General features: G+C 40.4%; 1 protein-coding gene across 2 annotated transcripts in view; it reads right to left on the reverse strand.

Moving 5' to 3' along the window:
• Positions 1–25,923, reverse strand: part of LOC117473711 (PH and SEC7 domain-containing protein 1-like) — an 83,399-nt gene that overhangs the window by 7,940 nt on the left and 49,536 nt on the right. For both annotated transcript variants that reach the window (XM_034119474.1, XM_034119475.1), the window contains 4 exons: positions 11,444–11,487; positions 2,657–2,850; positions 1,458–1,528; positions 489–646 (listed from right to left, as the gene is read on the reverse strand). In XM_034119474.1, coding sequence (XP_033975365.1) covers positions 489–646; positions 1,458–1,528; positions 2,657–2,850; positions 11,444–11,487 — 467 coding nt within the window. The remainder of the gene's footprint in view (positions 1–488; positions 647–1,457; positions 1,529–2,656; positions 2,851–11,443; positions 11,488–25,923) is intronic.

Genomic DNA, 25,923 nt, shown 5'->3' on the forward strand with positions numbered 1-25,923 from the left:
TTGTTTTTATATTATTTGTATTTTATTCTTGTTTGTTATTTTGTTTCATTTGTATTTTTTATTTGCTTTCTTGACTAAGTACATTTCACCTTTGAGTGATCAAGAAAAGGTCTTAGGTCCTATGTAACTTAAGTGCATATAAACCCATACATTTTATGCTGTAGATTTTAAATGTTTGCTCATTTGAACCAAGGGGGCAAAAAAACAACCTTGAAAAATATCTGTAGAACCAAAGGTACACAAACTTGTCCACATACTTTTGACCACACACTGCAGTTTTGACAGAAAAATAAAAATGGCTCATGCACGCTTGCATAGTCAAGATGAGACACAGGTCAATGTATGCAGTGTATGATTAAGGTTTAGTTCTGGTTTTCATTGTATGGCCTGCTGCAGATGCTGTGCAGCTGTCCGTGCACACGCTCCACAGTATGTAATAGTGTCTACACATTATGTCAGCTCAGTGAGGAACACAGAGCAGGACTCACGGGGCCTGGAAGAGATACACCCTCCAGTCGGCGGTGCGCAGGTAGAAGACGTTGGGTCTCTTGCTGTAGTCTGAAGCCTTCATGGCCAGAGAGTGGTGGATGGACACAGCGTTCTTCAGGTCCTCCTCTGATAGCTGTTTGTCAGGCCTGTACTCCCCCTGGCAGGGCAGTAATGAATAAGAAATGAATGCTATGATTAACGCCAACGGGTCTCAGCACTTATTAAAGTGGGAGTGCTGACAAAGAAGAGATTTTATTGGACGAGCAGCAGGAGAGTTAGAATGTGAACATTAGCAGTGCTTTGAAAGTATCCCTTGTGAAAACAACTGATTAATTCTCTCATCTAAGCGTACCTGCTGCTGGACTACACTCTTAGATATAAAGGTTCTAACTAGAACAAAAGGGGGTTCTTCAGCTTGTTACCAAGAGGGGACCTGTTTTTGGTTCTTGGTAGAACCTTTTATATAGGCTCCAACCTAAAACCCAACCTAAAAGGGTTCTACCAAGAACAAAATAGGGTTTTACCTAGAACTCAACATGAAAGTGATCAACCTAGAACCCTTTCAGAGGGTTTTACCTAGATCACAACATAACAGTGTTATACCTAGAACCCTTTCAAAGGGTTTTATCCGGAACCCAACATAAAAAGGGTTCTACCTAGAACAGTAGCTGTTGTGTTGGCAGAGGTTGCCCCACATGAAGCCAGGACAATGTGTCACAGCCCTTTTTAAACATGTAAACAGGATATTGGCTGTGACTACATCGGACATACTGCTTGATAAAGCATTCTGCAGAATGTGTATGAAAGTAAGCCGACACAAAAGAACATTCTGGAAAGTAAAGTAAAAACAGTCACAAGTAATACAATTGTTTCTGATACAGACTTTTTCTGGCAGACTAAAAAAAACAAATAAATAACTAAATAAATACCAAAGTAAAATATACCCTGTAATAATGTGAGTTACTTACTTTTTGCAGATAGAGAATAAGCCCTTTGAGGATGATATAGAAGGTCTTCCAACCTCTCTTCCCTCTTGGTGCTGCGAGGAGGAGAAAAAGTGATAACATCAAAAACACATATATACAATTGCCTTATATGTTACATTTGATTTAGTTTTGACCTACAGTACTTTCCACTTGATGTATTATATGAATTAAATACATGTATGAGCTTCAAGTCCAGGAGGCAAGGAACACATTAAATTAGGATTTATTCAAAGATATAAATCACAACATCACAGCAGGGGATTCCCATCATGAAAGTATGCAGAGAACTAGATACTGCATTCAAAGATGGAGCCTTTTTGCCTTTTGGCTTTAACTATAACTGAACCTTATTGTGGGGTGGGTAATTCAACTGTATGTCAATGATTGTCTTTCGAGGATTGCGTTTTTTGTTGTTGCAGAAAAAAAGCAGTTAAAAGCTAATATTTTCAACCCAGATCTGCCTATAATATTCTTAATACTTCAAATATTGAACTGTGGTAACAAACCATACAGTACACTTTCAAAATGATTGGAGAAAAGCATTTCATGTAAAATAAGACGTATAAAGTCAACCTAGAACACGCTGATTCATCCTTCTTCCTCACAATTTAATTTTGTTTTACCTGATACAAACTTTAGCTATGAACTTTTCCTTACATTTTTGTAAAGCACTTTATAACTTCAGATTGAGTCAATATAAATGTTATCAATAATGTCAAATCAGAACAAATTAGGTGGAGATCATGTGTAGTGGTAAAACAAACAATTACCTTTACATTTTTTCATTATTTTATAATCATTTAGATTAATCGATTAATAGCTTGGTCTATAAGATGTCAGAAAATAGTGAAAAATATCCATCCCAATCTCTCAAAATCAAAGGAGTTGTCTTTAAATGTCTTGTTTAGTCAGCTGGAAAATTCACTTCCCAATGATATAAAACAAAAAAGCAAGAAAATCTTTATATTTCAGAAGCTGAAAACAGCATGTGTGCCATTTTTGCATAACAGTAAACAGTTGGCAAAATATTGACTGGCGATCGACTATTCGACATACTGACTTAATGTTGCAGCTCTAACGATGTGTGATCAAAGGTTCAATAATAGATACTAAATGGACCTTGAGGTGAGCTTATTTTGAAACTGTAGGTGGTAAAACGTAAAGAAAAATATCCTTCGTACTTCTCTTGCCGTCAGAGTCTGCGTGCACTTTGCGGACGAGGAAGCCGTTCTTGTAGAGCAGCGACCCGGACGGATGCGCCTCCTCTGTCGGGGGCTTCCCACTGCTGCCCTCCGCCTTCAGAGATCTGGAGGCGGTGGAGTCACACAGGCTGTCCCCGAGCTCCGAGAACGACTTCCGCAGCTCTTCCTCGTCGCTATGGAGACAAGAAAAAAAAGAGAATGAAAAAAAAAAAAAAAAGATCCCATGGTGATCAACACTTATGTGTCATGTCTCATTTGCAATGCGAATAAACACATCATCATTCATCCTGTCCATGTGCCTCTCACTCTGTGCTTGTTACAGGACAACAGGTCCAGAGATTTCACACACTTACTGTACTGGGGGAACTTTTATTTTCATACAGAACACATGAGTAATATCCAACCTCTACGGCTGGTGTGTTGCCAGAGCTTTATAGTTGCACAAGACATTTACAAAGCATCCTGTAAGCTACCTTCAAAGCTTTAACTGTGTGTCTTCCTGCTCCGGTTCTCCTGGGAAGCACTCTCCTTGATCAAAAAAGAACCACAGCTAAAGAGTGACACCATCTATCTTGCTCCACCTTTGAGGTGAAAAACAGGGGCATCTTTACCCTGGGGGGGGTCGGTCGACTCCTCTCAGAAACACAGGCGCACCACTCTTACTCCTCCACCCTCTTGAAGCCTCATAGAGTACTTTAATACTTCATAGCACAGTGATACAACATAAAATCTCAGTCTTATTTTATAAGCCAGCCTGGAAGACGGCTCTTTAAAATGCGCAGAAAGAATGGAAATGTGATCTACATTTCAGCTCCATCTGCAGAGGAAGACTGTGTGAAATCGAAGGTTTCACAACAACTGAATTGGTGTGAGAATCGTATTCATTTGTGTGAAAGGTAATTGTGTTCATATAAACACCTCTTAGATACTAGCCTGAGGTATGTCCGTATCAACTTTTAGTACTACACTACCACCAACAATTATTTTAAAAATACATCTACATTTAGACACCCTTATGCTTTTTGGCGTTGTCCCTGTTTTCCTGTGGTGTGTTATATAGGTTGTTGTGCATGTAAATGGTCCGCAAAGGCTAAAATAAAAAGGTGGCTCACATAATGACATCATTATGTTACACTAAAGCTTCTATTGGCTCGCGCTGCAGCAAATTGTACGTGACTGTTACTGCTTATTATTGGAACTTTTATGAATTATTTAAACTTTGTTGTTTTCTTTTATCCTTTACTTCTTTAAGTACGACTATTGTTTTTTATTTGGGATGGTATCTTTATAATACATTTGTGGCTACTAACTACTGCATAATGTTCAAACCTTTATCTTAATAGTGTTTTTAAAATGTGTGTAGGTGAAATTTAAAAGATACAATAAATAATAAAAAATAGACAGCACAGTGTAAAGCACCATATCTGATAGGAATGGGACACAGCTAAATAAATATGACCAACGTTGAGGTTAACTGTAACATACTTTCAATTCCATTATTAAAAACGTATTAGAGAAACTGCTGAAAAGATAATTTACCAGCTTCTGTTTTTTATTAAAGAACGTTTTCAGGCTGAGAGTTGTTGCTTAAGTTTCTGCGCAGATCGCTCATTAGAAACATTCCTTGAGGAACCATCTCTGTAAATAAGGAGTGTTCATGAGCTGCTGAGTTCCTGCTCACTTGACTGCAGCTTTTGTATTAAACTACTCTGATGTGCGCTGTACTGTAAGTGTATGTGTTCTTGTGTGTGTGTGTGTGTGTGTGTGTGTGTGTGTGTGTGTGTGTGTGTGTGTGTGTGTGTGTGTGTGTGTGTGTTTGTGTGTGTCTTTCCAAAAAACATGTATCTTATTTTGGTCTTTTCCATCTCTCTTCTATCCACCAACAGTGCATTTAGCCATTGTTTGGATGATGAAATACTTTTGTTACGGTGATTTCATTTGGTTAAAAGTTGCATTTTGTTTTTACCATTTTTGTGTTGTAAATAGTTTTCATTACTTTTTTATTACTTTTACCAAATAGTCGTCCATTTTATTTTCATTTGTAGACATTTCTTTAAGTTTAATTGTAATTTTTTTATCATTCCCTTTTTTGTTTCTATTTTAATGTATATTCCAGTTTATTAACCCTTGCTTTATTTCGTATGTGTTTTATCATGGCTCTATTACCCTTTTTTTAACGTTTCAAAAACCCCTTTTTGATTATTTATTTAAAAATTTGTGTTTTGTTGTAACGTAAATTCATGTCAACGAGCCCCTTTTTTATTTTGTACACGTTTGATTTATTTTTTTGAATTGTTCTTTTTTATTTATTCTTAATTCTATATATTTTTTTCTTTACCAACTGGTATAATATTTGGTATCTGTTGTTGCTTCTATTATGCCCCTTTTTTCTTTTTAAATGTATGCATTTCCCTTCTGTTTTACTTTTTACTTTCTTTAAAATATTGTCTCTATTCATTATTATTTGTGTGTCCATCACAGCATTTATTTTCATCTGTTCTTTAAATTCCCTCGAAATGTCTGTTCCTGAGTATATGAATTGCTTGTATATATATATATATATACATATATTACCGTATTGTATGTTTTGCACTGGAAACAGCCAGACAATACTAAGTGTACACATTACTACAGCAGTGCTAATCCCATTCTGCTCTAAATAAACGCTCACAATACGCTGTATGGATTATTTGAGTGTTTTTTTAAAGGGATTTGTCACATCAGGAGATGATAAATGCTTTGAGCATCAACACTGAACGTCTCTGCCTGGTGAGGTAGCATGGCAATTCCACTTGTTACCTCACCAGCCGGCACCCATGTAAAAGTTCAGCCCAAAAATAGAAAGATGGCTGTATGCCGAACCCCCCCGAGACCACGCTATGAGTAACCAACAGAACATAACAGCAGTTAACCCCGTGCAGGAGCCAGGGAGAGAAAAGGGAGACGGAGCCAATGAGCATGCAGCCTGTTGCCTGGTAACTGCTGGCCTGCTTCAATACCATTCTACACAGAGACAAAGTGGAGAGGAGATAGAGAGGGGGGGGAGGATGGAGGAGAGAGATAGAGGAGTGAGGAGACAGAGACAGAAGAGGGGGGGAAGACAAAGCTGATCCTTCTTAGATGGCAGAACATTATCCTCAATGATGTGAGTGAGAGGAGGAGGGGAGAGGAAAACAATAACAAAGGAAAGGAAAACAAAAGGTATTTTCCTCCATACCCAAATCTCTAAAAAAGGGGCTGCAACGGATCTGATAAAAACTGATCCAGATTTGAACACTGTCCTGACGTCACAGAAGTGGCGCTACGGCTATTGGGCCAACTCTCCACCTATCAGGGGAATGTGGGGTTGGGCCACGGCCGGCCATTGCCGCTCGAAAGCGCTGGAGACGCTGTAGTACATATGCCAGGCCTGTAAGTGGCGCTGTAGTCTGCCACAAAAGCAGCGAAGAAGACTTCCCGCGCATGGTTACCATGGTTACCCTTCTGTTTATTCTCCGCTGTGGCTTTCTTTCTCCCTCCCCGAGGCAAGCGTTTGCTCCCGCTGCTTTAATTCAATGCAATCCCTCCCCGTCGAGGCAAGCACTGTAATTCTCTCCGGTTAGTCCACCAGCAGATGACAAACACCCACCTCTCCGCCTCTTCCAAGGAACGAGGGGACCGTGCGGCAGAGTTTCAGTTAGGTTTTCTTTCGCCGGTCAAGATGTCCGTTAAAGTTGAAATCTTCCGGACAAAATTAGAAAAGTGCCGGTCAAAAGTCTTCTTTGTTATTTATTGAGCTTTAAAACAAATGAATAACGACTCTATATAATAATAGGCTATAAGAAAACACGGAGGACGGAGATCTATTTTTCTCCCCCTCTTCTGACTTGATCAGAGCGCGCTCCCCTCTCCTGCAGGGGGGCGTGGTCAGCTGCAGCTCACAGAATCATCCCCCTGCAAAAACAGTGCTGGAGAACAGCAAATAGAGCGAAATGAGGCATGGCTTAAAATCATGATCTGTTTGGTATTTTGAAAACAGAAACTTATAAATATACCTTGTATAGGTATGGCCCTACAATATATCATTTAAATATAGCATGATAGGTGTCCTTTAAGGCACGGGCCAGCGCATATCGCTCAAAGGAATCCCTGGCCATATGAATCTTTGACCCTCGGAGATAGAGAGGCAGAACGTGTCTGCTCCCTTAGGATAGGTCTGAGAGACAGGGGTAGGAAGAGAGAAGTAAGAAACAGAGGAAGAGAGGCACAACGTGTCTACGTAAATGCACTCTCCTAAAATAGTTTGAGGGAAAGGGGTGAAGAAATACAAAGTGAGAACCTGAAATGAAAAGGCACCACATTGCGTAAATGCTTCCCCTTCGAATAGGGTGGAAATTATGAGAAGGAGACAGGGACACAAGTGAGAGGAAACATTTTAAGGAAAGGAGAGGACAGGATAAGACTGGTAACGAACACTGAACTAAGGAAAGGTTGCGGAAAAAAGTAAATAAAGAAAAAAAGGAAGGTAACAGAAAAAGGAAAAAGAAGAAAAAGGAAAGGAAAGTACAAAAAAGAGACTAAAGAAAAGGAGATTAAAGGAAAAGGTAGGAAATATTTTTTTTAAAAGATTAGGAAAAAAAGAAAGAAACAGAGGTAACAAAAGAAAGGATAACAACAACATTGAGTGGAAATGAAACATATCAAAAGAGGGAAATTGATTGGGGGAGGAGAGAAGAGGAAAAGGAAAAGGAAAAGGAAAATGAAATGAAAAGAACAAAAGGAAAAGAAGCAGGGCATGGAGTAGAGAAACAAAGGGAAATCATTACATTCATAGAAAAAACCGATAACAAAAAATAAATAAAAGAATGACCATAAAAGAAAGAGATAAAAAATACAGGCAGGAAAAAAGTAAATTCTAGGAAAATAAATAAAAGAATAGGAAATGCAAGGCAAAATACTAGAAAGAAAAGGGAAATAAAACGAATGAAACTGAGAGAAAAGAAAGACAATAAAAAGTCCATTAATGAACATTGATATATACATACATGTATATATATATATATATATATATATGTGCGGATGGCACACATCTGGCAGGTGAGAGATGGAGGCAGCAGACAATAGTGAGACAGGGGATTAGCAGAATTAAAGGAATAATGGAGCAGAGGGGGTCTCATCTGTCCCTCTCCCATCACTCATTTCACACATTTCAATCTCCACGCTGCACTCATCATGTCCTACTGTCATATTCTACAGAGGAGTATTAGGGTCATGCACAATGGGGAAAAAAGAGAAGGCAGATATTTTTTGTTGCATCTCAATTTATGTAAATGTCTATCCTGGGGACTATATCACAATACAGTAAATGTTTTGTAAACTCAATTAATAAGTGTTTTTTTAAGGATCCTTATGACAATCATTTTTAGTGTAACAGGCTTTACGGATAATCGGTGAAAAATTCAAATACATTTTTTTTGATCTATGGAGTAGGCTACAGTAAACAAAGACTTGATTTACTGTATGCTGCAAGTTTACATTTTTTCAATATAAATAAGCTGACAAAATACAGTGGGAATGTCTGGTTATTTGAGAACCACATCTCTTCTCACCATTCCATAGCAATGGGGCGAAATCAAACGAGGATCACTAGATCATTTGAGAATAGCTACCTCGGAGAAAAGCTTTGAAAGATTCTCGACTGGTTGACACATTTCTACTGTTGCACGGTTTATACTGTCATATCACCCAACAAAGACAAAACAAAACACCAGCAGAAAGACCAGACAATATAATCAATAAGGACAGAGGATGTGTCATGTGATCAGGATGGATATGCCAGTGTGAAGTGATATGTTTTGAGACTAAATGGAGACAGAGTCAATATTCCGGATGTCAGTTGGGAGGGAGTTCCAGAGGCGGGGTGCAGAGCGGCTGAAGGCTCTGGACCCCATGGTGGTTAAACTGTGACATGTCTCCATGCTTTAATGTTCAAAAAGCTCTTTATGTTTCTCATACTGTCTGTGCTGCAGCACCTCTTTTCACCCTCTGTCTGAAACCAGAGCCCAGTCTGCTCTGATTGGTTAGCTGGATGGCTCTGTTGTGATTGGGCAACCGCTTACAGATGTCCCTCCCCTTAGCCTATAATGTGTTGCCAATAGAAACACAAGTGTACGAGACTCAGGTTGAAGTATCAAGAACAAAGTAGAAATGTTGAGAATAAACGTCAGACTTAAAGAGGATTCTCAATTCTACTGTATTCTCGACATTTTGACTTTAATCTCGAAATGTAAAATGAATTAAAAAAACCTAATCTTTAATGTATTTATGTCTTGCTCTAATTGTCTTCCGTAGAAATTCCACCATGTACACAAAGTTTCTATCAACAGATCTCCCTGTATCTCCGACTTGTTGCGTCTCTCTTTTAGTGCCCACCACCACCACCTCTCCTCAATGAGGAAGCTTGTGTGTACTGTATACGTCTCTGTTTGTGCGTGCGTGTGTGTGTTTGTGTGTGTGTGTGTGAGAGAGGAGAACATGCGGGTGCATCCAACTGCACGGTTGAGAGAGTGGTTGTGTCTTTTCTCTGTGGGGGTGTAAAATAACATCCATCGCTGTGTGTTTTGCGTTGTCCTATAATACTCTGTGCCCACACACATACACACACACGGACACACACCTGTAATAACACAATATTTCAGATTTCACATACAAGTTGTATCCATGTTATTGCAGCAAATGGTTTGTCTTAGGGTCTGAAATCACACCTCGATCACAGTGTTTTTATTAAGCCTCAATCTGCTAGTAAATTAGAAAATCAATACTACCGCTCTATATATAGAATACAAAGTTTCTATTTGCATTTGAAAAAACTCATACTACAATAATATGTACAGTACTGTATATATATACGTATGTAAATGTAAATATCATGTCGTTTTTCTTCTAATTTGTCCCTTTAGTGAAGTATTTATAATGTTTTCTTTCTTTTACTGCCTATTTTATTGTTTATATCCAATATTCATTTGCAACACAGACCTGGAATAGTCTCCCTGATGATATTAGACAAGCCCCACTTTAAAGTCAAGGATAAAAATGTTCTATTTTGACTGCCAACTCTGCCCTTTAATGGCTTAAAACGTATCTTTTCAAATCCTTGAAATCCACTCTTTTTCTAGTATACTATTCTCATATAAACTAGCAAAATGCATTATGTTTATCGTCTTTCACAGAATTGTTTTTCATCATGCACCAGAATACCGAGGCAAATGCATTGTGTGAAAACTGTTAAAGTATAACAGAATATAATACACACTTTGTTTTGCTGTGATTAAAATCTGCAAATTGCAAACACAACATGAAGACAAACATTCCTAGCAAGACCAAAGCAGCCTCAAAATGGATACACAACAGAAGTGTGTCACAGGGTGTTGTGTTCGCAGTCAACTGAGTTAGCAAGTGAAAAAATGTCCTCTGTCTGTGTGATGAAATATGCATCAACTAAGCAAGGAGGGTGTGAACGTGGTGGCAAAAGTGACACTGTGCTACTGTATGCTTCCAAAAAGTGTTTTCAGAGCACGATTTACTCTATTTCAATGATACTGGCATGCTGAAAAAAATGTGCATATCTCTGCTGCCAAAGAGGAAAAAAACACTGCTGCGAGCCGAGTCTCTTTATCTGTAATTACTTTTTGTTTGGAGGTGGATTCTCCATTTGCTCGGTGGTGTTTACGCGTCTTAAAAAAATGACATATTTTCTATCCCCGCGTGGCCTCTTATGTGGTGGCAGTGTTTAAATAGCTGTCTATATGTCAGCGGAGATGTTTAAACTGGATTGCCTGGCTCTCTGCGGATCTCCTCCTCGATCTGCTCCTCTGACCACTTTTTTTCCTGCTGCTTCAGGAGCGCTGCTGCAGCTATTTTTGGAGAGGTAGTGGGAGGCTGTGGTCACACCTTTGTACAGGATGCAGGTAAAGAGCCATTTAAATCATCCCTCTCTCTCTGTTAGTCATTGTTTTTCTTCTTCCCCTTCATATTCACATGTACTGAAGCCGCACAAACACGTTTCCTGTGTACATTTGCACATGGGCATATCCATCTGGTACCCTGTGTGTGTTTGCTACTGAGAGAACACAGGGAGGAAAGAGCAATGCGGTAGCTATGGAGTCGTATCCATGGTGCCGTAACTATGGCAACAAAGCTTGGAAAGCTAGTGACTTAATTGGCATCTCTGAGGCGCTCTGCAACTGTGATCGAGAATAGCAACCCTTGACACACTAATGTTTCCTTCGCATGCCAGACAACGCTCGCGTCATTAATAAAGACGCTAAACGGATTTATCAATATCCCTTATTGTTTCCTGTCAGTCAGGACAGTCTGTGTGTGTGTGTGTGTGTGTGTGTGTGTGTGTGTGTGTGTGTGTGTGTGTGTGTATATTGAAGGCAGGACACTACAGCCAAACACAGCCTTTTCTCATGCATTATTCATAAATTTAAAAAAATCCAAAATACACATTTAGATGTTGGATAACTGCACTTTTTTGTATTCGTGTCGTTAAATGTGTCCTAAATTCAGCAAAAGTTAGCACTCATTTGCATAATTTATACTTGAAATGCAGAAAATAAATCTCTTAAATAAGTAAACACCTCGGCTGGTTTCATGGTGATATTTATAAGTTAGATTTTTACCCATTTCACCAGTAGTGTCTCCTTAAATGTGTGGTTGAGTTAATCATTGTCACAGAGAAGTAGAACAAATTAAGGTGAAAAATATGAACATAAGAAGACTTACAGTGTCCATTGCAGCTTCTGATTCTTGATTGAGTTGTAGAGAGCCTGCAGAGGGAAAACAAGACCATCTTTTAGACAAATATGACTAACAGCAGCAATGTTGAGTGGTTTGATCAAATATTACAGCAGGGTGGGCAAGCCCGGCCTCATTCAATAAATTGTACTCAGGGAAATGTCATCCCCTTTCACGCTTCTCAAACAGCCCTTTGCCTGAGCCCAATTCATTTTATTTTGCCGAACAATCCATCAATCCTCCAATCAGCAGACCACCACAACATCAGTTACAAAGCCATTATCTGTCGAGCACCCGCCTGCCAACGGACAGACGAGCAAATCAATCTGCCCCAATAAATAATTTAGCTGCTTTGACTCAAATGCATTGAGTGGCAGAGAGCAAAAATGCAGTTACACAGGCTCCGCCCTCTACTGGACTCTATGGGTACTACCTCTCAACCATACTATGCGAGCATTCACTTACTGAGATATTTATAACCGTAGCCGGCCCCCGGGGCGGGCCTACCTGAATGCGTGCACAAGCCCACCGTATATAAGGCGGCCACGCCTCCCGTTCCCGTCATCCTTTTCTCTTCAGCGAGCGAGCAACAACTGAAGTAGAGAAAGTAAAACGTTTGAAAGAAGAAGAAAGAGTTATCATACCTCCACGGAGTCGCCACTTCTAGAGACCCGGGCCTGTCCTTCGTGCCCTGGCTTAAATAGCGGGCGCCGATCCCCACCACCTCTGCTTCGAGTGTTTGGGGGACCAGGATATGGCCGAGGCGGTGCCATTCACGTTCGCCATTCCAGCGGGGCGGATGGCTCCGTTTGCCGTTGTCGGGCATTTCCGGGTCCGGCGTCCATGGAAGTCCACCACCCAGGGCTGTACTTCCCCCTAGGTGATGACCATGGCGGCGGAGCGCAACTTCTCCCAGCGGGCAGCAGGCTGGGCAGAGAGCTGAAAGGAGCTCTGCCCCGCTGCCGCGTGAAAGGGCGGCTGCAAATAAACACGGATGTGTTGGACATCTCGCTCATTGCTAGAGATGCCCCCACCTCACCAGATTAGAGCGATTATTTGGCCGCAAGGCCGAATTAGTAGCTTGGTCTACGGTGTGGCCGCTGCCGCTGCCTGCCGTGTGATGTCTCTGGGGGACTCAAGAGACGCTATTGTCTGTTGTCAGAAAACACACCTTGCCTGGTGTAATAGCTCTGACTGATGCATTTCACCGTCTGTGTGAAGATGGCATTATTACTGGAACTAGGACAGCCGGGCGATTGGTTCACAACCATCGACCTGAAGGACGCTTACTTTCATGTTGAAAATTGCTTCAAGCACAGAAAGTATTTGCGTTTTGCCTTCCAGGGGGTAGCCTACGAGTACAACAGCCTACCGTTTGGCTACTCCCTATCCCCACGCACGTTCAGCAAATGTGTGGCCACAGCGCTTCAGCCGCTGCGCGACCGTGGCATGAGGGTGTTCTTTTATCTAGACGACCTCATAGTCATGGCCAGGTCCAGGGAATGGGCAATGTTTCACACAGCCCAATTGATCCTACACCTAACCAAGTTGGGTTTTGCGGTCAATTGGAAGAAGAGCTCCCCCATACCTTACCAGCAGGTGCAGTATCTGGGGATGTTGCTCGATGCAGGCAGGCTACGCGCCACCTGTGGGTTAGCAGATATCTGACCCCCCCCCCTGGACATAGTGCACTTATGTTTTCCCATGCTGCTTAGGGACCCGGGAAACATGGTGTGCAGTAAGCCCCATACAGGGCTGGGGGACTCTCCTCACTATTTTCCATGCACACTCTTCACGGGTAAGCGTGTCTGAGTGTGGGGGACGTGGTGCACTTACGTTCTCCCAATGCTCCTTAGGGACCTGGGAGGCGTGGTGCACGGTAGGTCCCATGCAGGGCTGGGGTCAGCAGGTATCTGACCCCCCCCCCCCCTGGACATAATGCACTTATGTTTTCCCATGCTCCTTGGGGACCCGGGAAACATGGTGTGCAGTAAGCCCCATACAGGGCTGGGGGATTCTAACTTCCTGCCTATGGCAGGCAGGGAGAGCCCTCCTCACTGTTTTCCAGGCACACTATTCACGAGGTAAGCGTGTCTGAGTGTGCTCTACCAGCCAGGTAAACTGCGGCCCCCACTTCTCCACGGTCACAACCGGAGGAGAGGAGATTGCGGTGCAGTGGCTGTTAACCAAAAGCCGGTCAGGGGCAGTGTGGTGACTCGATGTTGTTGGACGACAGGGCGTTTAGGCATCAGGGCTCCACCCACTGTACCCACAGAGTCCAGTAGAGGGCGGAGCCTGTGTGAGATATAACGGTGGGTTACGTATTGTAACCCTAGTTATATAAGCCCAGGCGGAGCCCTTTATTCGGGGCCCTGTCTGTCCTATGCTCCTTGCTGAAGAGAAGTGTAGGATGACGGGAACGGGAGGCGTGGCCGCCTTATATACGGTGGGCTTGTGCACGCATTCAGGTAGGCCCGCCCCGGGGGCCGGCTACGGTTATAAATATCTCAGTAAGTGAATGCTCGCATAGTATGGTTGAGAGGTAGTACCCATAGAGTCCAGTAGAGGGCTCCGCCTGTGCTTATATAACTAGGGTTACAATACGTAACCCACCGTTACAGCTTAAGAGCATGAACACAAAAAAAAAACAATCGATAAAAAGAAAAACACAACAAAGACGTGTGCAAGCACAGCAGAGGTCACACATTCATCGTAATGCTATAGTACAGAATACGTTGATTGACTGAGTAATCAAGAAAAATAAGAACGTCTTTATCAAGTGCAGGCAAGCTGTTTTTTTTACATTTGTACAATTCCGGGTTGTTGGGAGTGTTTGTCAGATAAAAAATGAATCAATTAAAACACTCCAGATGTTGGAAGATCTGTTTCTTGAGTACGGAAGCTCTAAACGCCCATGGTTCAAACATTTCATTTCCTCGGTTTCCTCTGATAACAAGTTAATTTTATATATTTTCCTAAGTTCACAATTTATTTATATCAACATCACAAAATAACAAATCTACTTGTCTCAAGAAAGATTCATGATCTCATATACTCAAGAATATTGATCCGTTATCTGGGTAGTTCTAAAAAATAAGGTTGGGATAATGAGATAAATAACTTGCCAACTTGAGGAAAGAAAGAAATTAACTTCACTCCCTGGAAAACAGCGGAAATACAATTTACAAACAAAAGCTTTTAGAGCTTCCATACTAAAGTGGTAGTAGTGGTATAGTAGCAGTAGTCTTAGTAGTAGTAGTGGATTAGAATGGTGAAGTAACATAAAAGGCAAATACTTAAGTTAAGTACCTTTAATTGGTACTGGATATATCATGACATAGTTATATTTCTCCCACACATCTTTTAGGAAAATGAATCAAAGTATAAACCTAATGATTGAAAGCCTAACTGGTATAAAAATCCATATTGCCATAAAGAAGTTAAATGACTGGTAGCGCTGGTCTAATTAAACCAGACAAACTGTATTACTGTAAATCAATAGTTCCCTGGACTGGATAAACGGCAAATTAATCTGGCATTGCCACAAAGTAAGATGCATATATATATAACTGCGTATATATAACTGCATTAATGCTTAATTTCTATAATAACTAGTAGGTTTTTCTCAATGTTTTTTTGTTCAAATTCAAATGTATTCCAGTTATTCATTATCCTGTAATTGAGGTTTGATTCACTTGCACCAGATTTTTATCATTTTTTTGTTTCAGCTTATTGTTTCCCCTCTCAGAAGAAAAATACTCTTTTAATTTCATTATCACCTTAATCTAAAAATAACACAACAGGGAGAGAAAATATGAGAGAGTCTCATGTTGAAGCTACCTCTCGTCACAGAAAGGATTTGGACAGCACTTCCACTTCCTCAAAATGTGCAGTGACAATCAAGACCTGCGACACATTACTGACGCCGCAGCATGAATCCATCAGATGGAGGCAGAGGATGCAGCTGATAGACAGCAGTGTCAGCAGAGGTGATGGAGAGGACGCCTAAAGACATTTCATCACAACCTTGTTCACCTCTGAATTCCTCATAGACCGTTACCATACGTTCTTTCCATCCAAGGCCAATATTTCCACGTGGTGTGAGAAACATCACACTCAGCTAGAATCGATAATTTCCCATTTCATTCCTTTGATTAAAGAGCTCCTGCTAATGCTCTTCACTTGGATTCTGCTGTCTCACACTTCCAACATATTATGAATATGATTTTGTTGCCTTGTGACGTTTAGTCAAACGAAATTGGATGTTCAATAGGGTTTGATTCAGCATGCCTAATCGGGTTCATTTCCAGAGTTTTCTTCGAAACTGAATCGGAATTATCCAATGAATATTAACAACCATCCAGCCTGGACCATAATAGATTTCAGTTCTGGTTTCCATATATACTCTACTGTATATATAATGGCATTCACACTAAATGTGCTCCTATATTTGAGTAATCACAGAAATACAGCTGAGCTTCCAAGAGTTGGCCAATTTTTAAAGTGAAAGACAAACTGCTTCTGTAGCACAAATCGGGTTGATATCAAATATTAACGGAGAATTTGTAAGCTGTAAGAAGTTTACTGATTTGCCACAACAGCAGCATATTTTCTGGCTACAAAAGTGAAGAAAAACTGCTTAATTTAAGGTTTGTCCCTGAAGAATGTTTTTCATTTGTACAAAAGGGAAACCTATGGGAACACAACACTATCAACAGCAGAGGGACTCTGTGGATTGAAAGATGACTGAAGATGATGAAGTAAAAGGAGGTATAGAGTGTAAATCAGCCTCATTCAGTCTGGAGTCATTAAGGCAACGATGGATGTTTCTCATCTTATCCAACTTGCTTTACAAACGTCACCGAGTGCCAGCAAATGAGAGCCATTAGCCTTGAGTGGTGCCTTTACACAACCTGCTGTTCTGAGCTGGCAGTCAACCAATCTCCTTCATCAAACATCGTACTGTCCATATGTGGATGTAAACAAAGTGTTTAGATGTTAAATCAATAATAAATACAATCCTTATAATATGTGATGCGATAATGGTTTGTATGTGGGAGGATTATAGCTGAAATAAGAAGTGGATGCATTGGATTATTCACAATGCAAACCCTACTAGGCCAGCTATTATGAGCTGTAATTTAAGGGGCTAGCAAGTCATTGTCACAAAACTAAATTCAAGACTGATGCTAATACATTTGAATAGGTACAAAAAAAACGTATCCCTAATTATAACGCTGGCTTCTAGTAATGTTATTTCTTCCTGGTTCCCTTTGCATAGTGATTGGATGCTTTTGGATGGTTTTAACAAAGTGGATCTTAGGGATGAATGGCATCAACATTACTTCATTCAGGAAATGAATTTGTGGCACAAATAACATCATTATTTTAACTCGGGGGAAGGTATAAAGTATTTTCAAGTCAGAATGCTCAAGTCCAAGTGAAGTCAAGAATCATTGGTATTAAGGATCAAGTCATGTTGAAAGCCTTTTATTATTTTTTCTAAAGTCCAAATTATTACACACACCTCTGTACAAGGTTATGTGGGGTAAGATACATTTGATATGTATCATGAAAGGAGGTAGGAACAAATTATTAATCTCTGAACTTCAGGTTGCGAATATGTGGATCAAGAGCACTTTTAGGATAATAAACAATGTTTCTGAATGACTTGTAAATGTAAAAGTGACAGGATGAGGGTACCTTTCTCCTCTTTCTGGCCTGCGGGTGATTCTGTCCGTCCTGAGCTTTCCCCAGCAGGTCAGGAAACACCATGGGTTTGAGTGAACGTGAGCGAGGGGTTCTGGGGTAGCGAAAAGGGTCCATCATCCGGAAGTCCCTTCCGTAGCGTACGGTGCAAAGAGAGCGTGAGCGTAGGCGCCCTGCAGAGTGCAGGCTGTTAACACCGATCATGTCCCGAGATGGTGGTCCAGGTCAAAAAAATGCATTCAAACTCTGCTCGAATAATTCAGTTTTGTATTAAAGTCCTGCAGAAAACAAGTTGATCCAAGGAGATAAAAAGTGTGAAATAAGGTTTTTCTGGTCCAGTAGATGTGCCAACAGACAACTGGAAGTGAATTCAGTTGTTACTGGAAGCAGCCGGTGATAAGCAGAGAGCGCAGGGGGAGGCAACACATCATCAGGCTGCTGTCAGCGGCGATCAGCAGGAATCAAGCCTCAACAGTCTCGCCCCGGAGAGTCTTGATCAACGCCCACCAGGCAACAACGGGGTGCCCAGATGACGGTGAATTATTGATAAGGCAGCCATTAATTATATATGAGACAAACGACTCTTGTGCTGCAGCTCAACTCCGCAGGTAACAATAAATCCAGCCCCCTTTCTTCCACTGCGAGCGCGTGGGTTGGTCTATTAGGTTTAATGGGAATTAAACTGTAGTTCAAGGCAGTTAAATGTGTAGTTCTCTCCAGACAAACACACTCTCCCTACACGGCCTCAGAAGGGACATGAGCCTCTGCCAAGTTACCTAAAGGTGACACCTGTCCAGCTGCCACCTTTTTAGCAAAATCCAATGACAACACGCTAAAGCAATAAATCGTTAAACCTGCACTAACAGGTACACACAGCATGCACAAACACAGGGACCAAAGCTGACACTTTCACAGATGGTATGAAGCACTGGCAGAGGTGTGAACGGACAGCCAGCATGAAACAGATGGGTTCAAAATGCGGAAATCAAGAGGTATAATAACACACACAATACGCTCTCTAGGCTCATGTAACACGCAGTTAGCCTTAAAAAATTCAAAGGAAGATACAGAGGGGGTGGGAGGGAAGGACAGCCGCCTTCGGACTTCAGAGAAGAGAATCCAAAGAGCAGGCTTGATTTCGTCACAAGCCCAGAAATATAAATTAAACACTTTAAAAAAAGAAGCGGATGAAGGAGAATAAGAAATTCAGCGCTGAACGTTCCTGTTGCTCCCGCAGTAAAATGGATACCATCAGTTTTACAGTGCTGATTGTCAGATTATCTCAGTTTTTCTTCTGTCCATGACTTCTGCTGTCAGTTTCCTCTGCGATTCCACTTCAGACTCTCTTTGGTTTTAGTCCCTTCCCATCGTACGGTCATACGGTGTGGGGGTCTGAGGGGAAACAATGCAGCTCTCCTGCTGCGATGTCTCTCATGCCTTCCTTGTCTTTGTGTGCCGATGCCTGCTTTATCTATCTGTTGCAATCTTCCACGTCCAATCCAGAGCTCGAGTGCTTTCCTTCTCCCTCCTGCTGCTGCTTCTACGGAGGAGGAGGTGGAGAGGAAAGGAGAGCTGGCTGCCTGAGTCGCAGAGTGAAAATGAAGCTGATAGGGACGGCGCTCTGGCTCTCTCTGCCTTCTCTTCGTCAATGCGATTCTCACTCTCTCCCTCCCTCCCTTACTCCTTCCCTCAGTCATGGCCAGCAAATCACAGTCTGTCCCTCACACAGACACACAGACACACACACACACACACACACACACACACACACACACACACACACACACACACACACACACACACACACACACACACACACACACACACCCGGCTACGCACATACATGCATGCTTATTTAAAAATATACTCGCAATGACAAATTAGTATTCAGTGGTGGTCTTGTGGGAGGGACTGTTAAGGTGAGAGGAGCGAGGAAAATTGCAAAACAAAATTGCCAGCAAAGGGACAGTATACTGTATAACCAGGTGTGTGTATTCAGCACTACTGTGGACAAAAGGAATAGTTCAGTATCTTTAGGGAGAATTATATTTCTTTCTGAGATTGAGATGAGAAAATTAAAGTCATGTCCAACATCGATTACATTACTCATGAATCCAGCAAAACATATGTTGTGTGCTGTGTGCCAGATCTTTCAATTATTCTCAATTATTAAAACTATTTGGAAAACAAACAAATACTAAAATATTAATAGAGGCAGAGGAAGGAAAGAAAGAAAGAGGAGGCGATGGAGAAAATTAAACAGAAAGCTTTGTTTACAAGATAAGATAACAAGGTTTTGCCCCCCAAGAGAAATTGGCTGTGACCGGAGATTCAATTACTGTGTCAATCATCGACCGCCAGCATTGTTCAGACTGATTTTTAAGTCTAGATTCAAAACCAACCAGTGTAGTCTAACAAAGTTAACCTCCCCATACACATCCCATCTGTCCACATTTAAAACACTCATTAAAACTCACCTCTTCAAAACTGCTTTTAATGTGTAATTAATGTAGTGTATTTTATAATTTAGATGTTTTTATATAATCTATATATGAATTTTAATATGTATCTGTAAAGTGTAAAAGTATAAACGCTCTATAAAAATAGGTATTATTATTAAATGATACATTATATTATAATATATTATATTATAGTGTATAATATAATTTCATTAAGTAAAAAAGAACTGGGTAAATAAATAAAACATATTTATAAATATTTTCTGCTTTGCAGGCCACTTATTGTTTGAACACATTTTTTCTGTTTTGCGAGATAAATGTTTTGGACGTTTAAATTGCGAAATAATGCAAAAAGGTTAATTTGTAAAATGTACAAAAATATCTCCTTCCAACCTTACTGTATCGAAACACCCCTTCTTCACCCTTGGGATAAAGTAAATCATTGAAATAGTAACATTTCCCCAAAACAGCTCTTGTTTTGAGTTCTGAGACAATGGTTTTTATCACAAACATTCACAATCAACACATGTGAAAATAAATGTTTTTCACTGGACAGGAAGGAGATGAAAATCTGTAATCTGACCAGTAAATTATCGGACAAATAAACACATTCAAAGTGCAATATTGGCCTCTGAGATGTAGTAGAGTAGAAGCATAAGAATGTATGAAATTGATATCTTAGGTAAAGTTAAAGTAATGTGAAATGTAGTATTCTGTATTTGTTGTTATTTTTCAATATTAATGTACCAAAACCTTTGTGCGTTGAACTGCATCTGTGCATTTGTTTGTTTTTAATTGGCAGCCTCCTCCTAGTCGACTTGCCACTGTCCTGTATTCCATGCTCTTTGCAACATTTGAAGTGCTTCACTAAAAGTGAAATGGGTGCTGTGACTGAAGGAAACAGTTCATCCCTCCTGACTGGTGTCTGTCTTTTGACATTCAGCATCAGGGTGGACATGTTGGCGAGCTGTGACTTTATCACTAGGGAAAGGAAAAGGAACATCTGCGAGCCCGGGGGGAAATGGAGCTAACCTTTGACTGCAAGACCGAAAAACAACCTGCATCAAGATGACAGCTTGTTACAGGAGCAGGGAGAAGCTGGAGTGTCTGTCTGTTTCTAGTACTTTCTCTCTTTTACTCTGTTGGCAGAAGCAGCTTGAATCCCAAAAAAACCTAAATGTGTCTCAGAGCTTAACCCCAAATTACTCAAAGCTGCAGCCGACTTTACAACTAAGAACACCTGCGTGCCAAATACAAATCAAACGACAACAATAGGCAAGGCAGTCGTTTTTTTTTACCTTATGCCCTCTATCAGTTTTCCCGTCCGCTGTCAGGTTCTCCCTCCCACTCAATATTTCACATCCTGTCTGAATCTCTCCCTCTGTCCCTTATGCAGGGTCCAGACAGCTCAGAGTACAGCCTCACGTCTCTGCTGACCTCAGCAGCAGTCTCTTCACACTCTCTTTCGTTGCCACTGTGTCGCTCTCTGCCCTTACTCCTCACTAGCACTTTTGACAAAAAATGTGTGACATTTGTATCTCCGTCAATGGCTGCTTTGCTGCCGCCATAATGTGTTTTGTATGTGTTTCAGATTGTAAATGAGGAGTGGACGTAGTCACCATGACATCAGCCGTTTGTGAACTGCCATTTTAAACCAGCCCCCAGGAAGTGCTGGTGCAGATTGTTGTAGTGGCCAAACGGTGATATGACAACTTATGTGTCAGTTTGTGACATCATTTGGGCCCAGAATATTTACATTGGGAAAGCGACGTAATGCAGCGGATAATTTTTTTAATTAAATTGACTACCCACTACAAACACTTAACATACCACTTAACACCTAATTTAAATCATTAAGATCTAAAAGTGGTACAATGCGCTGAAAGTCGAATTCAGAATCATTTTTTTCCCATCTCCATATATGACTGAGTCGAGAGCGGGAGATCTGAGGCGGGGCTTAAGGACATCTGAAGTGCACACACTGGGTCCAGATACGGGTACCTTTGCTCTCAAGTCAGGCCATATTGGCTTCATTCGCCACTGAGCAACTTTCATTGGAATGAACGGGCTCCAGGCATGAAATACAAATATACTGTGTAAGGGTTAAAGCTGTAAGATGAAAAACAAGGCACTATGGCCCAAAGTTATACAATTAGGTGAGAAGTCTTTTTTTCATAGACTTCTAGAAAGTCAGCCTACTTTTTACAACTAGTATAGTCCTTCACTTGTCCTTACTTTACAGAATGGAAGGTTGTAACTTGGTTTTAATAGAGCACTGGTTTTATGGATAGGAAATCAAAGCAAACATGGCATGAAGCATGCTGTTTTTAGCCCCTTATAACAAAAATAATTCCAGCTTTTCTCTGTTTGATATCATATTTAAGTGATGGTTTTGGGGTTTGTCATAGAAAGCAACTAGATGTTGTTCCACTTTCTTTATACGTGTCTGCAGAGTTGGAGGGAGCCTAAGATGTAGTATTTTAATTGCTCACAATTGTTTCACTTCAAAAGTTGTGAATATAAAAATAAAAAACTGCTTTTTCCACTGCTCATTCTTCAGTTAAGCACCTTTAGATATTGTAAGAGAAAAGGCTGCTGAAGCCTAGCAGCACTGAAGTTTTTTTTAATCAAATGTTACTCAAAACAGGAGAAAATTGTGTACATGTTGGGGACTACATTCAGCAGCGGATTAATCCACATTTGGTGCTCTGGTGAGTGTTTGTGACAGCAGGACGCTGTGTGTGGGATTGAGTCAAAACAAACTACAGTGTGTGTCAGTGTTCATTTCGTCAACGAAAACTATGACGAAAAATGTTCGTCAACGACCTTTTTTACATGACTAAGACGAGACGATGACGAGCTAAAAATAGATTATTGATAACGAAAATTTGACGAAATGTATATTTAGTTTTCGTTGACGAGACGAGACGGGACTAAGGTGTTAATGGTGGACTATCGGACATTCAAAATGCAGGGTATTTCCCCCCAAGTGTCCGTCTTGTCTGTCAAAATGCATCTTACATTTCTAACTTGCAATATCATTATTTCCGCTCTCTTCACTCCAGAAGAGCGATCTCCCTCTCTCTCTGTGTGCGGGGGGCGGGGCCTAACAGACACGCTGCAGCGGCAGAGATCTGCCGGGGACGGAGCGTTCAGAGAGTATAGAGACACTCTACAACACTCGATGTGGACAAAGCTCGTTTGCCATGTGTTCGCGTTAGCGCGTTGACACGAGTAGAGTAGTCTGTCCAAACAGCCGGCCAAAAGGCGTCATATTCAGTCGGAGAAATGCACAATTTTCGACTTCCTTAACTCGTAGCTCTGTTGCCCCAATTACGAGTAACGTTATCACATCAGATGTGCAGAGGTGGGAGAAGTACTCAGATCTTGTAGCTAAGTAAAAAAATACCATAGTGTAGGAAGAGTTCCTCAAGTCAAAGTATGATCATCAAAATATATTTAAAAGTAGCGACAGTAAAAGTAGTCATTGTGCAGATTGGTCCATTTCAGAATAATATGATATGTTTTATAATGATTGATCATTAAAGTGTTCTCAAAGCTAGTAAAGGTGCAGCTAGTTTGAAGGACTTTGTATACTGCAGGGTAGCTTGTGAATTTACTAAAGTCTGATTTAACACTTGATATTATTTCACATCATTCATCCACATCTGTAAAGTAACTAAAGGTATTAAATACATGTAGCGGAGTAGAAGTACACCATTTAACTATGAACTGTAGTGGAGTAGAAGTACACAGTAGCAAAACATTTAAATACTCCAGTAAAGTACAAGTACCTCAACATTTTACTCAAGTACAGTACAATATTTTAACATAATTATACATATTTCATTTATTTCACATTTAAATAAAGCAATTAATTCGGTTAACAATTTGTTAGTTTTTTCCTTTAAAAAATAACAAAAAATAAATACAAGAATACCGTTAAAGTACCGGATCGATAAGCAGTATTGATAAGACTAGTAGTACCGTAGAAAACCTTAACGATACCCATCCCTAGATATTACACAAGTAAAGTGTTAAGAGAGTGAAATGTTGCTTTACGAATTTCAACACTTGATGCTGTCACCTTGATTACAATGTCAGAAACCTGTATTTGCCTAACTGAATTGGTTTAAAGAGAGAAAACATTTTGACTAAAAGTTGACTAAAATGTAATTTTTCATCGACTAAAAGTAGACTAAAACGTTTTGAGTTTTCGTCGACTAAAACTAGAATAAAACTATGAAGGATAGAAATGACTAAAATGTGACTAAAACGAATAACCATTTTCGTCTAAAGACTAAGACTAAGACTAAATCAAAAACAGCTGCCAAAATTAACACTGGTGTGTGTGTGTGTTCATGGTTATGACGGAACATCCAAAGCAACAGTGTGGCTCATTGCTGTGTTTTTGCATGTTTTTTTTTTTTTACAACAATTGAGCTCTAAGGCTTTGATATACAGACAATACTTGTTGGTGAATATATTCATCGTTGGTTTTGGTTTCTACACCTAAGAAAAAGGTTGATCTGGAGCACCAACAGTTTTAAAAGAAGTGGACAATTCATGTTTTCTTCATGGAGTCTAAAGTGACTGGTTCTATTCTCCATGAATAAAGAAAACATTCCTCTGCTGAACATGCAGGTCGGTATGCTGTATGAGGAAGGAAGAGAGGAGGAAGAGCAGTTGTGCAGCTTTGGAGTGAAAATAGCTGAAATGTTTTTGTTAAAAATTGATTTTACTGCTGAGTGTTCAAGCAGCTCCCCTAGGAGAGGACAAGCTGTCCCTTTGGCCAGTGGTGGAGGAAGAATTGTTACGTAAGTATAAGAGACATGTAAAAAGACTCTACAAGTAAAACACATGCATTCAAAGTGTTAACAAAGTTAGATATTATACAAGTATAATCAGCGAAATGTACTTAAAGTATTACAAGAAGAAAATGTGCCATGTGATTGCTAAAAAATCATGTTTTACAGTTTTAAGAGTGATATGTGTTCTCTCTATACACACTCAATATGTAAATCTGTACTGATATGAGTCAACACAACAATTGTATTTCGGTATCTCTCTCTCCTCCAACATGACATTCTTGTCTTGCCCATGGCTTTCCAACACTGGCACTAAAGCATGCAGATTCAGACACATTGCTAGCCAGGCGGACAGCAGAGACACATTCAAGAAAGATTCCTTCTCCCTCACTTACAAAACAAATAAGACATCCGTCTTTTCCCCCCGCCATCGATGCTGCGACGCGCTCGATAACATCAGTGCACCTAATTACTGTTTGAAGAGGGCGGTACGGGTGTCTTTGATTGAGCTGTACAACATTTTCATTTCAGCAGAATTTGTTCTCTTGCTCTAATGCGGGCTGGTAACCTACTTCAGTGCATCATTAGCTCCCACTTCAAGCTTTAAGCCCTGAGCAGTGCTGAAGAGAGAGAGAGAGGGAGAGTGAGAAGGAGTGCAAACCTATGCGTCTCTGATCCTCACAATAAAGAAGTAAAGTTTTCTCTAAAGCGCTAGCTTGGGCCGGAAGCCAGGGGTTCAGATTCTGCAGGGAGCTGCGGTAAAGCTGCGTTTCCCATGCAGGCTGGTAGAGGAACATGAAGGGGTTATGACGGCTTAAAGGCTTATTGTGGCTCTGGGACCTTCTGTTTTAATGTTTTGTTTTTTTGGTAATTGCACAAATAGTGAGCTAGTCATCATTTATGGACACATTAGGTCTAAACACTGCAGTTCTGCAAAAAGTCTCACAAAAATTTGTAAGCAAGCAAATAAACAAATTACAATACAGTCTTCTGGTTTATGAAATTGTACTTACAAGATAAACTTTGGCTTATTTCTTTAAGGGCTTTATTTCGGATATGAAGGCGTATTTGAATTTTGAAGACAAATTGTTAAACAAATATTGGGAAAAATACTTATTTATTTTCTGGCGCTGAGTTCTACAGAAGATCGTTACCACTCTCATAACTGTTGGTTAAATATAAATATTGGTTTGCTTAATTAAGAACAAAGCCTGGAAACGTCTTGCTCTGTCCAAATGTGACACGTTCTACCTACCAACACCTCTAAAGTTTTATTATCAACACGTTATATCTTGTTTATCGGATTATTTTGGCTCTTTGCAGTTTTGGATGGTTGCCTGGCAACTACTTAAAGCCAAGTTATAGTAAGGCACATAACACCCTATAAAATACAGAATTGCTTTTTTAGAACCATTTAGTTTGAATCGGGTAAATAAAGCAGATACATAATGGTTACTACTAGTCAGGTTAAGATCTTTTGTTACCTTCAGGC

Source organism: Trematomus bernacchii, unplaced genomic scaffold, assembly GCF_902827165.1.
Source record: "Trematomus bernacchii unplaced genomic scaffold, fTreBer1.1, whole genome shotgun sequence".
NCBI classification, from domain to species: Eukaryota; Metazoa; Chordata; class Actinopteri; order Perciformes; family Nototheniidae; genus Trematomus; species Trematomus bernacchii.